The 18,293-nt window shown below is 46.2% G+C and overlaps 1 protein-coding gene across 1 annotated transcript in view; it reads left to right on the forward strand.

Moving 5' to 3' along the window:
• Positions 1-304: 304 nt before the first annotated feature.
• Positions 305-18,293, forward strand: part of DOCK2 (dedicator of cytokinesis 2) — a gene marked incomplete at its 5' end in the record, with an annotated part of 407,839 nt that continues 389,850 nt past the window's right edge. The window contains one exon of the mRNA XM_082650723.1: positions 305-347. Within this exon, the coding sequence (XP_082506849.1) occupies positions 305-347 (43 nt within the window). The remainder of the gene's footprint in view (positions 348-18,293) is intronic.

An 18,293-nucleotide genomic window follows, 5' to 3' on the forward strand; every position in this document is an offset into this window, starting at 1 on the left:
GTGACACCAGGTATCTGCTTGGCCTCTGCCAGCTTGCCTGGGCAGGAGACAAGTTGGAGGTGGCCCCTAAGCTTTGTGGGGGCTTTCTAACCCCTAGCCTTCTGCGGTGCCCCTGCCCAAAGGGAGGGAGGAAGAGGAGGAGGGGCGGGTCACCCTGGGGAGGGAGGGCGGGCCCTGAGAGGGAGTTTGAAAAGAGGAAGGAAGTGGGGCCCGGCAGAACGCCTAGCCACCCCCGGCTGCTTCCCCACAGGACGACGCGAGGTGCCTGCAGCCGCCCCCCGCCCCCACGCCCCACGGCCAAGCCATGGCCCCCTGGCGCAAAACTGACAAGGAGCGACACGGAGTGGGTAGGTGTGGGCATGGGGTCCTCAGCAGGGAGAAGGGCAGGTGGCCGAAGAACCGCATAGGAAGAGGCTGGGGAGCCAGCGGCGCGGACGTGGGCTCAGAGCACTGACTCAAGCTTTGAGGGTGCAGTGGCTCCCTCAGCCTGCTGTGGCACCAGCTGGGCAGGAAAAGGGAGGCAGGGGGGAGATGAAGGTGGGTGCCCTGCCCAGCAGGCTACGCCCAGCCCGCTCCCTCTCCTGCTGCCGCCACAGGGCTACCCTCTCTCTCCAAAGGCTTTATGCATTTCCTAGACGGGTTCCAGCAGAGCTCTTAGCAGCCTGGCTCTGCGTCAGGCTCCTGGCATTGTAAGGACTCCTTCACCCCATCTGGAGACTTGACCTCTTGGAGGGAGCATCATTCTCTCCCTTGGCTGAGCCTGGCCTGGCCCAACATGCCTCCCTCCCCCGCTGCCCAAAGCGACACCCATCTGCTCGCTTCCCCTGCCTGTTCCTCCTGGGTCAGATGACCCTTATTTGTCAGAGCGTCCAGAGGGCTGTGCAAGCTGGGGGCGTAGGGCTGGAGGGCAAGACCCTTCACTCAGCCCCAGAGAGCCCCTGGGGAGAAAGGCTCCCACCGGGTTATAGGGGCATATCCAAGAAGCCAGCCTCATCAGCTCCAGCCATCTAAGCTCCCAGAGGCCTCTGCCTCAAGCTCAGGGCCGGAAGTGGTGGCTGGGGGAAGGGAGGCTTCAGGTACTAGGACTCTTTCTACTAAGTGGCACGCATGGTGCAATCCCCATAGATTCACTGTGGTTTTCAAATAAGTGTGAATTAAAATACCACTCTGTGGCTTGCTACACAGGCAGATACCAGATACCACCCTCAGAGATAAGGGTTGAACAGGTCAGATGTTGGAAGATCCAAGGGCCAAGAGTAGGGAATGATGTAGGGAATCCCAAGGCCACTGCTGGAGAAACACAGTCCTGGAGGGCTCAACACTTATTCATTCACTTACTAGGCTCCAAGCACTGTGGAGTGTTTAAAGATGAATGGTCCCTATCCAAAGAGCAAATAATATTCCATACCCTGAAGGAGGCTCCGTTTCTCAGTTTCTCCACCTATATTGAACTAGACTCAGTAACTTTTGAACTATAAAGCTTCTCTAACTCTGGCCCTTCCAGGCTGAAACACCGCTCAGGTGAAGATGGGGACTGAGAAATGGAGCAGACCATTATAGGTGGAGGGACCAGTGTGGTCTAGGAGATGAAAGCTGGACACGAAGGGACTATCCAGGGAAAAAAGAGCACATCCAGCAAAGAAGAGTGGTAGCTCCTTTCGCCTTGAGGGGAGGGTGCATTGAAGGGAATGGTGATGCTCAAAGTAAGTTGGAGCCACATTTTGGAAGGCTCTGAATGCCAGGCTAAGAAGTTGAGACTTTTTCCATCGAGGCAGTTGGGAGCCATAGAGGGCTTCTGAGCAGGGGAGGGACATGAGATTTGTGCTGAAGCCAGTGTGGAGGGAGGCTGGGCGGACAGAAGAGCAAAGGTGCCTGGGTGGCAGACAGGGATGGTATTGGTGGTCCAGGATGACGAGGGCAGTTAATGGGGGCAGTTGAGTGTGGCGGAAGAGTCCCACCCTCTGGTCGAAGGACTGTAGTGTGTTCCTGCTGTGTAGGCCCTGTGCTATGGTGTGAAGCTCATGGGCTCTGGTGCCTGCTCTTGGATTCCAGCTTCCAGTGCTTCCCAGCCTTGTGAACTAGACAAGTTACTTACTCTCTCCAGGCCTCAGTTTCCTTGTCTGTGTATTGGGAGTAATAACAGCACCTGCTTCCCAGGGTTGTGGGAGGACTCAATGATAATGATCCATATAAAGTGCCTGGAATGACAGTCGTACAAATCCTCACTAAATGTTATTAGTTATTGTTTTTAGCCTTTATTCTCTGCTTAGGAGCCCAGTTCAGGACATGACATCACAGGATGGGAGGGGGCTACTGAATGAAGTAAGGTTTTCACCCGCCTTTACTGAGGAAATCCCACCTATGTGCTCAGAGACTAGGAACTCTGTTAGGCTCTAGGCCCAGGGGATTCTTCTGATGGTATAACTGAGAGTTTTCACACCTACCTGTGAAAATTCTGTTTGGGGCTGGGAGTCGGAAGGTGTATGACCCTTTAGGGGGCCATAGAGCACTTGGAAGGTGTCTGCTTATCAAAGAATCTCTTTTTCTCTGCAGATGAATGTCAGAGGTTAGGAAGGTAATCTCCAACCCTCCTCCGTAGACTCCAGGTAGATGGAAGGGAAGGGCAAGGCTTAGGTTATGATGAGACAGGGGACTGGAGTCACCCAGCAGAAAGAACCGTGGCCTGAGAGTAAGGAGTCTGGGTTCTAGTTCTGACACTATCATTTTTGCAGGCAGGTCTGTGCTCTAGTTTCCTCACTGTAAGTCTAGGTATTAATACTTTTGTCTTTCAAGACGTTCTTTTAGAAGAGTATCTGAGGTAATGAGTATGGGGGCTTGAAAACGAAGCGCTAGAGCCGTGTAAGGATTAGGGGCTCCTTGGAACATCTCCAGAGTCCCAGCCAGCCTAACACAGGAAAACCTGAGCTTTGCTTTGCCATTTGGTTTCCTCTTCCTCTGGCCTAGCTGACAAGGGCTGCTGGTGTCTGTTTGTCTGGGGGGCTGGCTTTTCTGGGGACAGCTTCATCACCAGAACCGCTTGGCTTCTTTCTCACTTTACTGTCTGGTGGGCAGCCAGGGTGAGCCTCGTGTAGATCCCTGGCCAGGTTCTTCCTTACTTCCTTGATGGAGCTTTAAAATGTGATCCACTAGAGTCCCAGAGAGGACCCTTGGGTGGAGGTGGGTAAGAGTTTCCACAGACAAGACAGTGTAGCTGTGAAGAAAAGACACAGCCTCTGCCCTTGAGGAGATACGGGTAAGGTTAGAAGCTTGGGCTGTGAGTTCAAATTTGGTCCTGTTTCCTAATCTTTCCTCATTACTCCTACTTTATGTAGGAGTAATAATGATAATATGGATTTCATGAGATCATTGTGTAATGAAAAGCATTAGTAATGAGACTGGTCAATGAAAGTTAGCGACTGAGGTCAAGGGGCGTACCTAATAGGTGCAGAGCCGAGAGACAGGTAATGTGCCCTAATGCCAGGCTCAGGAAAGTCGTGCCTTATCGGAATAAGTGTAGTAATTTATGGTTTACAAGACCCATTCTCACGCAGTATCTTTGTCTGGCTTCAGAACATCTATGTGAGGCAGCATATTATTATTCTCATTTTACAGACGAAGAGTTCCAGAGTTCACATGACTTGGAAGTGCTTGGGCTGGGCCTTAAATTCAGTTGTCTTCAGACACCAGACCCTTTGCACAACACTAGGAGGGAATCTGGGAGGAGAAACATCATAGACAAAGGCAGGAGGTTGGAATGGGTGTGGCTTTTGGGTCAATAAATAGTCTGCTTTGGTTTTAGTGGATGTTTGTAGAAATAAAAAATAGTTAGAGAGGTAGATTATGGTCAGGTTGTGAAGGGCTTTGAGTACCAGGCTTATAAGTTTGGACTTCATTTTGTGAGCAGTGGAGTTTTTGAGCAGGTGTGTCACCTGTAAGAAGATAATTTAATCACTTGGGAGGGGGGCAGGGGTTAGACATAGAGTGGAACAGCAGTGGGTGACAGTTTACCTATCTACCGACTGCCTCATTAGTTAATCCCGCAGGAGTCCCTTTATAATTAACATTTCCCTTTGGCTTTTACTATCTTAATCCTCTCTGCCTGAGACTCTTGTCATTGGTCAGAGCTTTATCCTTGGAGGAGACAATGGAAGACAGAAAAGGAGGAGGTAGAAAGAGCAAGTAACAGTATCAGTTAGGGATAAGTATGACTACGGGTGACAGAAAACGCCCAAGGTAGTGGCTTAACCAAGCTAGAAGCTTATTTGCCTCTCATGTAGAAAGCACAGAAATGGTCCCTGAAGAGGCAGTAGCGTGGCTCTTTCTGTCTCCTGCATGGCTTCCTTGGCACGAGGCTTCTGCCTTTTGAACCAAACTGGCTGCTTAAGCCTCTATTGTCAGGTCCACTTTCCAGCCAGCAAGAAGGATGAAGGGAACAAGAAGGGCATGACACTGCTCATTAAGGACACTTACTTGAAGGCCCACTGGACACTTCCTCTTGTATCCTTTTGGCTTAAAACCTAATCACATGACTGAACCTGGCTGCAGTGGAACCTGGAAGTGTAGTCTGCCATGTAAGCAGCCATGCACCCAGCTAAATATCCAGTGTGCATTCCTGAGGAAGGAAGGGAATAGGATATTAGGGATGATATTTTAGTTTTCTCAGGCAGCCGTAACAAAATACCAGAGACCAGGTGGCTTAAGTAACAGAAGTTATTTTCTCACAGTTCTGGAGGCTGGAGTTCCGAGTCCAAGGTGCTAGTAAGTTGATATCTCCTGAGGCCTCCTAGGCCTGCAGACACCTGCCTTCTCCTTGCTTTGTCCTCATATGCTCTTCTCTCTGTGCATGCTCACCCCCTGTGTCTTCTCCTCTTCTTAGAAGGACACAAGTCCAGTTGGATTAGGGCCCCACCCTGACGGCTTCGTTTTAACTTAATCCCATCCTTACAGACCTGATCCAAATATGGAGCTTCAACATGAGAATTTGGAGCAGTAGGGAGGGCGACAGCTGGGTTCCTAACAGTTGACCTGTGGTCTGTGGTCTGATATTTGGGGATTGTAAAAGAAGCCTTCAAGGCAGGGGTCCTCAGAGGGTGAATGCAGAAGAAAGGTTTGTTTACCCTGAAGCTGGGCCTGCTGGGTAGATTTGTGCAGGGGCTTCAGTTATGCTCAGAAACCTCTTCTCCATACAGATCATCTCGAGTTATGGTTGTGTATCTATGTGTGGTGCTGGGGAGTTATTGCTTGGTTCCTTCGGAGGGCTGAGGGACAATCTAATCTGTCCCGTGTCTCTCCCCTAGCTTCGAGTGACTTGCTGGCTGGCAATCTTTGGTGTCCCATGGTTTAGTAGAAGTATCACCCCAGTCTCTGCCTCTGTCTTCACGTGGCGTTCTTCCTGTGTGTGTGTCTCTTTCCAAATTTTCCGTTTTAATAAGAACACCAGTCATGTTGGGTGAGGGCCCACCCTAATGACCTCATTTGAACTTTATTACCTCTGAAAAGACTATCTCCAAATAAGGCTGCATTCTGAGGTGCTGGGAGTTAGGCATATAGCATATCTTTTGTTTTGTGGGGTGGGGCACAATTCAAATCATAACAGGCTCTGCAAAAGTTGAGAAGGGGTCTGTTTCACATCTTGATTGGGGACTATGGATGAGTGCGAGACCTCTCCCTGGTCCAGGGATGCAGGTGATGCTGTTTCCTGGACAGATCTGGTCCATACTGAGATGGACAGATTGGGAGTGCGCAATGGGTGATTGAGTCCCTTGCAGCACAGACTCTTATTACAAGGAACAAAATCCACTTAAAGTAGTTCAGTTAAAAGGTATGTGGTGTGTGGCTGTATGTGAGGAGGGAAGTGGTGTGTTTTAAGCATCAAGGGACATCAAACAGAAATCCAGGAAACATGGGCAGCAGTCCTCTGGAAAGGCCTGGTCTGAGGAGACCGGAAAACTCTGCCTGTCTTCTCATGGCTTCCCAGCTGCTCTAAACTTATGAGCGCTGTTCTCCTTCCTCTTCTCCTCTTCATAACTTTCATATTCTGAGAACACCACAGTGTTCTGACACCACCAGCATGCCACCTGCCTCAACCTGGCATGACTTTGCAGTGCCAGCACCCTCTGAATCCTCTCTCTGTGTTTATTTGTTCAAAGTCTTGAGAAGATCTGAGTGGACTGACTCACCTTTTCAATAAAGGCCCCCCAGGTCAGAGGTCATCACCACGCTAAGAATGGGCCCCACTCTGAGCAGGGTGCTGCCTTTTCCAATACGCTCTGGTTATGGGGTGGGGTCATGAGGATCGCAGGTGTCGTGGATGGGGACAGATTCTTGGAGTAGGAGGCATGAGTCAAACGTGCATCCCAAACACACCCAGGGCAGAACTCTACTACAGAGGGACCACTTAGACTGCTCTTGTTGCCGGAGTTAATAGCTAAGGAGGAGAGATAGAGACCATCGTTTACTCACCAACTTGTTCACTCATTCACTCTTCATTTATTTCTTAAATATTTATTGGGCATTTCCTATGTGCCGGGCACTGCGCTAGACGGTAAGATTACTAGAATTTGGCCAATATCGTTCCTACCCTTTTGGAGCTTATAGTCTAGTGGGGAAGACAAAAAGAAACTTGTGGAAAAATCAATAGGCATATCACTACAAATCGTGATATGTGCTCCTGTAATAAAAGAGTTTCACTCATGAATGAGAGTATTGGAGGGAAGGAATCTTAAATAGGATGGTCTCAGAAGGCCTCTGAGGAGCAATAGGGAAAAAATTGCAAAGGAAATGCTTAGAGGGATCTTAGTACGTGTATCTTGGCTATGGAGGCCAATTGTATCTTCGGACTGGTCCCCAGAAATTAGTCTGGTGCAACAAAAACACACGGATTGGAAATCTCATTCCTTCCTACCACCAGTTCTTAGGTGCCTGGGCTGCCTGCTTTCGGATGCAACTTGGGGTTGTTCAGGAGTGCCTGCTGGGCTGACTGTTTGAGTTCATTTAAGTAGATGGTCCTAATCCCTAGGTTTATGGGAACTACGTTAGTTAGTGGCCATCTTGCCCCCAACCATAATGTTTGAGCTTAAATGAGCCTTGACAGACTGTGTTTGCTAAGCTCTGCTTCCTCTTGAGTTCAGCATCCTTATATTGCTGCTATATTTTGAGACAGACAGTGTAGTCACCATAATATTCTGCTAACTTCTGGACCTTTGGACTTCTTTTTTTTGTTTTTAAGCTTACAGGCCTTTAATATTCAATTGCACACGGGTGCCACAGTCTGAGTTTTGCAGCATATGTTCTGCAAATGGTGAATGCTAGTGCTTATTGCCACCCGACTCCAGAGGAATCTGTGTGCAGGCACTGCAGATGTTCCCTTTAATAGGCACTCTCTCCTTTCATTCCACTTTCTTTAATTCGCGTGAGGTGAACAACAGTCAGGCTGAGTTTGTCAACATCTTAAGTCTTACTCGGTTTTTAGTTCTCCTTGGAAAAAGCCATCCATCCCTTGTCTTTCTGACCCCACTAGGACACTGTCAGCTTCTGCACTGATTTAAAGCAGTGCAGGAGGGGGATGTGACTGACAATGTGGGCACTTTTCCAGACCCCTCTCCAGACATTGCCCCAGGGCACTCAGTGTTCCCCTGACAACACATGATCCCTTGGGTCAAATCCTAAACCAGGATGGTGAAGGGGACCTAGGTGGGCCATGTGACTTGCAGAGATGCCTCAGCATCCAGCACAGGGTCTGACCAGAGACAGTGCTGAGCAGGCATTTGTTGGGGTGGATTAAGTGCTAGCAATGTCAGGTCCCAAGAGCCCACGACTGCTGCCGCAAAGGGGCACACCTTGTGCCAGCTGGACCCTGAGGATTTGCCCGGGAAGGGGGATTTTGCTGCTTGCCTCACTGGCGGTGGCGACAAGGTCGTTGTCTCAGGAAAAAGTGTTCCAGGAAGAATAAACAGCCAATGCAAATGTCCTGAGGAGGGAGCCTCTCTGATGTGTGGGAGGCCACTGTGAATGGAGTGGAGTAACCCAGGGGCAGAACTGTAGGAAATGAGTTCTCTGAAGAGAGGTTGTATTGAGTAGTGCCTGGTACATGTTATAAGGACTTTGGCTTTTACTCTGAATGGAAGCGGGTGGGGCACTGTAGGGTTTGAGAAGAATTGCAGAATGTTCTGTCTTATTTTTTTTTTAATTTGGTTTTTAACTGAAGTATAGTTGATTTACAATGTTGTGTTAATTTCTGCTGTACAGCAAAGTGACTCAATTATACACACACACACATATATGTATATTCTTTTCCATTATGGTTTATCCCTGGGTATTGAATGAAGTTCCCTGTGCTATACAGTAGGACCTTGTTGTTTATCTGTTCTATACATAATGGTTTGCATCTACTAACCCCAAACTCCCAATCCATCCCTCCCCTGCCCCCTCCCCCTTGGCAACCACTGTTCTGTCTTATTTTAAAAGAATTATTCTAGAAGTTTTATGGTTAGTAGATAGAGGGGAATTAAAGGTGGAAGCAGGGAGGCCAGTATGGCAGTCACTACAATAACCAGGCAAGAAATGGTGGGGGACCCCCCCAAGGATGAAGCAGTGGAGGAGGTGAGATGTGCTTAGCTGTGTGTGCTGTAGGTGGCAAACAGGATTTTCCTCATGGATTGGACGTGGGTATAAAAGGAAGTAGTTAAGGGTGACACCATGGTTTTGGTCTGAGCAGCTGGGAGAATGGAACTACCTACGGGACTTCCTTAGTTAGTCCCCTGATCTAAGTTGTCATCAACATTGTCATAAATAATAACATTGCCTCAACTTTTTTCAGTCCAGTCCATTTATAAAGCACTTGTGGTACCACGTTTAACCCTCACGGCCACCCTGAGAGATGGGTACTTTTATCTTCATTTCAGAGATGAGGAAACTGAAGAGCAGAGAGATTTAAGCTCTTGCTGAAATGCAGCCTTTTTCCAGTGCTTTTCTTACATCTCATCCCTGGAAGAAATGTCTTCTGCTTTATCAAAATCTTCATTTTTCACCTTGTCTTTTAGTTATGTGACTGCAGGTTGTCTCCCCCACTGGATGGCTTATTGTCTGACGGCAGAGCTCTGTTGGGGGTCGAATTTGATTCCATCTGGCTCTGTGGTACTAGCAGAAACATGGTAGGTTTCTGCTAGTACCACAGAAGGTACTAGCAGAAAAGATCATCGTTATTGTAACGCAGGACCCTTGGGAATCCAAACACTATTCCTACAAAAACATGCACATGTGCAGTTTTGCATTACAGTTTCATTATGGCCCATTCATGGAAGCCAGTTAAGGACCCTGCTAAAATGTACTCAGTAACTAGATATAATAGGTACAGCCAAGGTGTTCTGCCCAGGGTGTGAATCCTTAGATCTGGGAGTGGCCAAGATTAAGAAAACTATTTTTATAGTCTATTCAGATCAATTAAGTTCAGTGAACCCATGCTAAGTTATGGTCCTGAGCTGAGTACTGGGGCCCAGAGCTGAAAAACACAGTCTCTGCTCTCAGGAAGCTTATGAGCCAGTAGTAACCTCTCCTTCTTTTTGTTTGAGGCAGGAAAGAACACTGTTATTAGTACTAATGTCCCCATTTCTCAGGTTGGGGATGGGTGCACCCCTTACTTCAGGTCACTATGGCCCCTGCTGTCACCCCCATCGTATTTCATTGTAGCCTTGTGTAGAATTCTCTGGCTCCTCCATAGAATGTAAACACCATGACCGCAATACTGTGTTTCTTCTTCTCCCACACAGAGTGCCTAGCACAGAGCAGATGCTCACTTAGGAGTTGTTGATCGGATGGATGGGTGGGTGAATGAGTGGGCAGAAGGTGGGGGATGGAGAGGGGAGAGAGGTTGGAGGTTTTACACTTTCTGGTAGCCTCGTAAGATTCAGGTGAGTTGCCCCATCTTGCCTTCATCTCCTCACCCTTACCCCCTTCCCTGTCAGCAGGCTAAGTCCTAAGAGAGAGCACAACAATAATTGGGGTGTTCTTGAATTCTGCTCCAAACACCTGGACCCCTGTAGTTGGCCACCGCACCAAGCCCCATGGTTCTCACCTTAGGACTCACTGCGACTGTGCACCCGTCAAGCTGATTTCCCCTCCCTTCTTGCCCTTGTGGTATTTCCTTCCCCACCAACCTCCCCAGCGCTCTTACCCCAGTTCTTCTCCTTGCCCTCCCTCTGCCCCTTCCTCTCTCTCTAGTCTCAATTCTTTGATGGGGCCTCTCTTGATCTCTCTTCTCTGAGAGCCCACAGCTGCCGTGCCCCACAGCTTAGCCCTTTCTTTTTAAAAAAAAGGCAGCCTCTTGTTTCTTGTGTGTTCATTTTGTCTCTTGAACTAGATTTCCCCAAAGCTCCAGGGGAGCAGGAGCCATCCTCTCTCACTCTACCTTTCTTTCTAACCTTCCATATGCTGCCTGCATTGGAGGTTGGGGGCTGAGAAATCAGCCCTTGGTTTCATCATAAAGCCTGTCTTCCAATTCTAGCATGTGAGTGTGTGAAGGTAGAAGAGTGTGAGACAGTGTGTGCGTGAGTGTTTGTGTGCGTGTGCCTATACTGGCAGCACTGGGAAGGAGAGGGTGAATCCCAGCATGATGTTTTAGCAGGACTCATCAACCTTGACACTGTTGACACGTGGGGCCAGGTGGTTCTTGTTATGGGGCTATCCTGTGCTCTGTAGGACATTTAGCAGTGTCCCTGACTTCCCCAGCTAGACGCTAGGAGCTCCTCCACTCCCCATCCCTGCCTCCCCCACCCCCAGGATTGTGACAACCAAAAATGTGTCCAGACATTGACAGATGTTCCCTTGGGGGCGAAATCGTTCCCAGTTGAGAATCACTGTTTTAGAGAACTCATGGGAATCTCAACTTCCTTCTTGTTGGCTGGGAATGTCACCTTGGCTCACCTATGGCAACCTGTAAGGTTTTTAGGAGGATCCAGTAGGGGTCCTAAAGCACCTGGCAGGGAGCAGGTGCTAAATACACATCCACTAGTGAGAGGCAGTGTGGTGTAATGGTTGAGGGTGTATGTTCTGGAGCCAGCCTGCCTGGGGCAAAATCCTGGCTCGCCACCTTCCTAGCTGTGTCACCCTGGGCTGTTCACTTCATCTCACACTACCTCAGTTTGCTCATCTGTAAAACAGAATTGACCATAATTTTACCCACCACAAGATTAAACAGGTGCTGGGATTAAATAGGTGACTGTAGGTAAAATCATTGGAGAAGTGTCTGATACATAGAAAGTGTTCCGTAGAGGTTGTAATTCTTGTCCTCTCCTGGTCAGGGGAGGAACACCTCCTCCCCCTTGGTTCCCTCTGGCTGTGATTCTCCTGCCTCATCCACTGCTGACTTGCACCGGGTTTGAGCTCTGACCTCGCTGCCAGAAGCTTCTGCTGGGTCATCGCATTCACCCTCCCTGATGCAATGTCAGGATGTTGCCTTGGTGCTGCAGCTGTCAACACCTTGTCCAGAGACTCCAGGCAAACTGCTTGTATATTTCAACGAATATGTTTCACTTGAATCCAAAGTGGACCTGCCGGCTAGTTCTGTTTCTCCCTGGAGTGGAGACCATCCAAAGCCCAGTTCAGGGACTAGAGAAGTGAGCTTCAGGCAATTACATTCTTTTTCTCCAATATTGTTTGTGTTCCTCTTATGTAGCTACTTGTACAAACTCTATTAACACTTGGTGTTTGCTGAAGCTTTTGTTTTGAAACACATCAGCAAGTGGCAGGGGCCCTGATGAGGTACGAATCCATCCTGAAGAGTCACAGGGCACTTGATGGCTACAATCAAAATTGGCAGCCCAGCTGGCTCAGCATCTCAGCAAGTAATCTCAAGAAATGCAAGAAAAAACTTAGAAGAAGAGACATACCTGCCCTTCATGTTCGTGTTCCTTCAGTTTAACAAGTATTTCTTAAAGTTCAGTAAATATTGATTGAACTTCAACTGTGAGCCAGATGCTGTTCTCAACACTGGGAATTCAGTGGCCGACAGGCAGACTCAGTCTCCACCCTCGCTGAGGCTGAAGGAGATGGGAAATGAACAAGTCTAGTACATACACACACACACACACACACACATATACACATATACATATATACTCATACACACACAGTAAATCGTGACATCAGCAATGGATTAGTCAGGGAAATAAGGACTTTAGACTCCAATCTGGGTTTGACTCCACTTTCTACCACTTTCTAGCTGTGTGGCCACGGGCAAGTTCCTTAATCTCTCTTTAAGTTTCTCATATGTTACGTGGAGGGGAATACCTTGGAGTGTTACTGTGAAGATTAAACGAGCTGGTATAAGTAAAGTGTGAGGAATTTTGTCTGTCTTATTTATCACTATTGCCATATACTCAGTATCTGGCACACAGTAGGTGCTCAAATGAATATCTGTTGAAAAATAACATGTGCTTGGTACACAGTATGTGTGTTTACCATTTGTGGGGCGTCAAGCAGTATATGAAGTGGTTAGAATCCAGACTTCTGGATAACTGCCTTATTAGTTAGAGATATTAGAATAAGTTGTTTATTCTCTGTCTGCCTCAGTTTCCTCATGTATAAATCCAAGTGAAATACTGTACTTATCTCCTAACATTGCCCGAAGCACAGAGACCCCAACCCTGTTTGTTTCTGTGAGCTGCATGCTGTAGCAATGGTATGTTCACTTTTCCCTTATTTCTCTTGATTTGGGCTCCTGATGAGCAGGGCATTTCAATATGTTTAAGTAAAGTTGGTGGCTAATCAGTAGATTGGATTTCCAGGGTTGTTGGAAGTCCCACCTGTCTCAAAAGCTCCCACTGGCTTGACACTCTAGGATTTCCAACATTAGAGTCCTCACTGGGTTCAGTGACCTCAGACGGCCCTGGTACTTGAAGCACCCCCTTGGTCTTTGGTCATAAGTATTTTGGTCTGGTTAGGCTTATCAGCGACTAGCTGCTGCCTTGGCTCCTGAGTATAGTATTTTGATACAAGGAGAGGTCAAATCCTTCACTGGGATGTGCCAGTGTTCTCCAAGGCACGGAGACCTCGTATGAAAGGGGAAACTGGAATGGGTATCTGTGGGAATCCTTTCACCACTTGTTTATCTTCCATGATGGGCATGGCCAGTGTGGGGCAGGCTGTGATTTCAGTGATTTTTACTTACTACTTATTCCTATACCTTCCTTATGTTTTCCGGCCTTTCCATCACTCACTCAGAACTCAAGGGTAGTTAGGCCTGCAGGGAATGGGGAAGAAGATGAACTGTTCTGACACTGGTCAGAAACAACTCAGGAGAGATTCATAGATAAGCAATCAAACTTTAGCAAAGAGTGGCATTCTGGTTCAAAGTTTCCTGTTAGTCATTTAGAAAACTTAACAGAATTGGGTACCGGTATGCAAAGCCACTTCCTTTGTCAGTAATGTCTGCTTTTCCCCAAATGGAGCCTTGAGAACAGAGGTCTTCATGCAAAGGCAGAAATACATTTATAAATTAAAGGGCAGTGTCAGTTACTTTCATTTTCGTATGATGTGAGTCTTTGGAATGAACACAGACCTCCATGTTGCATATGAAGTTTCAAGATCTGCCCGAGATATCTTCTTAAGCCAATGGGTTGGTACCTTCTCACCTGACAGAGCTGGGCAGAGGGTGAGGAAGAGATTCCTCAGGAAAGATGGGAAGGATATAGTCTGGGAACAAAATAGAGTCTTGCCCTGCCCTTTAAATACCTGATGGACGAAACTAATTTGCTGGTGCTCCAGAGGCAAACACATGTCATGGATGGTTTTCTTCTGTTAGAAACCTTCAGTTGCCTCTGTGGCCCTGCCCAACTCCTTGGCAGGCATGTCCTCAGCCAGACCTCTGGAGCTGGAGGGATCAGGGAGTGGAGAGTCTGCAGAATTAGGGCATCTGCAAGCTGGAGTGGGTCCAAATGCTAGCAGTCTTTGTGGGGACAGGATTTGAATTGAGGCCAAGTGTGGAGGGAATGAAGAAATGGGGAAGCTTTATGCAGGAGGAGAGAACTCTGAGTCCCCTGAGGGTCCTCTCAAGGTTTGTTTTTGGGCAAAGGTTTAATTTTATTCATTGTTGACTGACAGTGCCATTGAATGCAAACTGCAAGGAAGCAGATTTAAAGGTGACACAAAGAAGAGCTCTGAAGGAGTTCCTCTGAATGGATTGCTCTAGGAGGTATTATAGTGCCAATAAAGAGAAAAGTGACTACTTTTTATTGACCACTTACTCCGGCCAGACACAGAGTAAAGACTTTTTCTGTGTATTGATCTCAGCCAAGCTTCCAAGGAACTCTTCAAGGTAGGGACCATCATCTCCTCCTTTCTATAGTTGAGGAAAATGAGGCTTGGGGAGGTGAAGTTGCTGCTCAGGCAGGCTGCCGCTGGCCCCTACAGTTCCTCTGTGTGAATTACAAAGATACACCCCCTCCCCTGGTGGGCACAGTGCCTCGGTAGGGCCCAGGCCTTGGCAAGCAGATCAGAGGTTGGGTGCCAGCCTCTCCTGCTGTGTTTGGCTTGGTGGCCTTGTGCTGGACAAAGCCTGCACAATCATACTCTGCAACCCTGGACTTGAGACCAGAGCTGGCAAAGGGCAGAACTGGGCTCAGGAGCCACATTTGTCTTATTCCAGGGACACTGGCTCATAACTCCCAAGCTTTATTATCTCTCAGGATTGAGACTTTCCACCCCTGTGAATACTCAAAAAGGCTAGTTGGTCCCTTGGTGAAAGGGCTGATTTGTATAGGTCTTTGGACTAAAAAGCCTACAGGTTTCATCCTTTTCCCGCAGAGAATGCAGCTCAGAGAGTGTGGCAAACAGAAGCCTGAAGCAGGGTCTGGTGAACACCTGGACACCTGCCATCAGATGCTGTGGAGAGGCAGTGGATGCAGGGAATGAACAAGGCACAGGACAAGGTTGAAGTCTGGCTCTGTGATTTACCACTCTGTGGGTGGGTCTTGGATAAGCTACTCAAACCATCTGAACCTCAGTTTCCTCCTCTGTAGAGTGGGGATAGTACTACCTCATGCAGTAGTTGTAATGACAACATGAAAGGGCAGTTGAGAATGTGCTTCTCTGTGATATAGTGGAGGAACATTATAAATGCTGCTTGTTTATATTTGAGAAGGGTTTTGACCTCATTTCTTTCCAAGGCCTCTTCACTGATGTGATCACTGCTTTCACTGAATCTGTAAGTTCTGATAGGTTGTATTTTAATTTGTATTTGTCTTAAAATATTTTTTTATCTCACTTGTGAGTTCTCATTTGACCCACTGGTTGTTTAAGGGTATGTTGTTCCATTTACACGTATTTGTGAATTTTCCAGTTTTTTTTTCTGTTTTTCATTTCTAGCTTCATTCCTTTGTGATTGGAAAAGATGCTTTGTATAATTTCAGTCTTTTCTTAATTTATTGAGACTTGTTTTGTGGCCTAACATGTCATCTATCTGGAGACTATTTCATGTGCACTTGAGAAGAATGTATTCTGCTATTGTAGGATGGAATATTCTGTATACGTTTGTTAGGACTAGTTATTATTTTTTAAAATTTTATTATTTTTGGCTGCATTTTGGGTCTTTGTTGCTGCGTGCAGGCTTTCTCTAGTTGCAGCGGGCTGGGCCTACTCTTAGTTGTGTTGTGCAGGCTTCTCATTGTGGTGGCTTCTCTTGTTGTGGAGCACAGGCTCTAGGCACGTGGGCTTCAGTAGTTGTGGCAGGTGGGCTCAGTAGTTGTGGCTTGCAGGCTCTAGAGCGCAGGCTCTGTAGTTGTGGCACATGGGCTTTGTTGTTCCGTGGCATGTGGGATCTTCCCGGACCAGGGATCGAACCCGTGTCCCCTACGTTGGCAGGCGGTTCTTAACCACTGCGCCACCAGGGAAGTCCCAGGACTAGTTATCTATAGTGTTGTTCAGGTCTTCTGTTTCCCTACTGATTTCATGCCTACTTGTTCTATCCATTATTGATAGTAGAGTATTGAGGTCTCCAATTATTATTGTAGAACTATCTATTTCTCCCTTTAATTGTGTCAATGTTTGCCTCATATATTTTGGTGTTATATTATTAAGTACATATATGTTTGTAATTGCTATATCTTCTTGGTGTACTGACTCTTTTACCAATATATTATGTCCTTCTTTGTCTCTTGTAACAATTTTTGACTTAAAGTCTATTTTGTCTAATGTTGGTATACCCACCAAGCTCTCTTTTTGTTACTATGTGTGTGGAACTTCTTTCCCTCATTCTTTTATTTTGAACTTATTTGTATCTTTGGACCTAAAGTGAATCTCTTGTAGACAACATATAGTTGGATCGTGGTGGATTTATGTATGTATGTATGTATGTATGTATGTATGTATGTATGTATTTATTTATTTTATGGCGGATTTAAAAAAATCTTTTCTGTAAATCTCTGCCTTTTGACAAAAGGGTTTAATCCATTTACATTTAAAGTATATACTCATAAGGAAGGACTTCTTCCATTTTGCCATTTGTTTTCTATGTATCTTACATCTTTTTTTGTTCCTCAATTTTTCATTACTACCTTCTTCTATGTTTAACTGATTTTGTCTGGTTTACTGTTTTTTCCCTCCTCTATATTTTTTAGTTATTTTCTTAGTGGTTAACCTGGGTTTTACCACCAGTATCTTACGTTTATAACAATGTAGTTTAAGTTAAAACCAACTTAGCTTCAATAGTATACAAAAATCTCTGCTTCTATATAAGTTTGTTTCTTCCCTTTTGTATTGTTGCTGTCACACATTACATCTTTATACACCCTATGCCTGTTATCATGGATTTGTAATTATTGCTTTCTGTATTTGTCTTTCCAATTGTCTATCAGTGATGGAATCCCTGTTTTTGTTTATCTCTTCATTTCTCCTTCATTTTTGAAGATAATTTTGTGTGATATAGAATTCTTGGTTGACATTTTTTTTTTCCTTCAGCACTTTAAATATGTCATCCACTGTCTTCTAGTTTCACTGGCTTCTAAAAAGAAATCATGTGTTAATTTTATTGAAGATTCATTGTACATGATGAATTGCTTCTCTCTTGCTACTTTTAAGACTCTGTTTCTTGTTCTTGACAATTTGACTATTTTGTCTTGGTATGGATCTCTTTAAGTTTATCCTGCTTGGATTTCATTGAGCTTCTTGGATGTATAGATTCTTGTCTTCCATCAAATGTAAGTTTTTGACCATTATTTTTTCAAATTTTCTTTCTGCTACTTTCTCTTTCTTTCCTCTCATTATAGAACTCCCATTATGTGGATGTTGGTGTGCTTGATATTGTTCCACAGGTCCCTTAGGATCTGTTAATTTTTCTTCATTCTTTTTCTTTCTGCTCCTCAGTCTGGCTAATCTCAATAGACGTTTTTTTTTGTTTTGTTTTTTGTTTGTTTTTTTTTTTTTGCGGTACACAGGCCTCTCACTGCCGCGGCCTCTCCTGCTGCGGAGCACAGGCTCCGGACGCACAGGCTCAGCGGCCATGACTCATGGGCCCAGCCGTTCCGCGGCATGTGGGATCCTCCCGGACTGGGGCACGAACCTGCGTCCCCTGCATCAGCAGGCGGACTCTCAACCACTGCACCACCAGGGAAGCCCCTCAACAGACCTATTTTTAAGGTCATTGGTTCCTTCTGACTGCTCATATCTGATGTTGAACCTCTCTAATAAAATTTTTACATTTGTTATTGTACTTTTCAGCTCCAGAATTTTTATCTGATTCCTTTTTATAATTTCTCTCTCTTTGACTATATTCTCCATTTTCTGAGACATTATACCCCTGGTTTCCTTTAGTTCTTTGTCCATAGTTTCCTTTGGATATTTGAGCATACTTAAGGTAATTGATTTAAAGTCTTTGTCTCCCAAGTCCACTGTCTGTCATTCTTTAGGGACAGCTTCTATTAAATTCTCTTTTTCCTGTGAATGGGCCATACTTTCTTGTTTCTTACATGCCTCATAATTTTGTGCTGAAAACTGGATATCTTGAATATTTTGATGTGCTAACTCAGACGTCAGAGTCTCCCTCCTTGCCAGGGCTATTGTCACTGCTTGATATAGATTGTAGTAGTTTGTTTGTTTAGTGACTTTTCTGAAGTATTTTTGTTAAGACTGTATTGTTTGTTGCATGTGGTCACTGAAGTCTCTAAATGCCTGGAATCGAGAGAAAAAAAACCTAGTCTTTGCAGCTGCGCGCATGTGTGTTGGGGCTTACGTTCAGCACTTAGCCAGGCCATTTACAGCTCTGCCAGAGCCTGCATTTCCTCCCTGTATGGAGCTTGGAGGTC

The sequence above is a fragment of the Grampus griseus genome (genome assembly GCF_964374135.1).
Source record: "Grampus griseus genome assembly, chromosome: 3".
NCBI classification, from domain to species: Eukaryota; Metazoa; Chordata; class Mammalia; order Artiodactyla; family Delphinidae; genus Grampus; species Grampus griseus.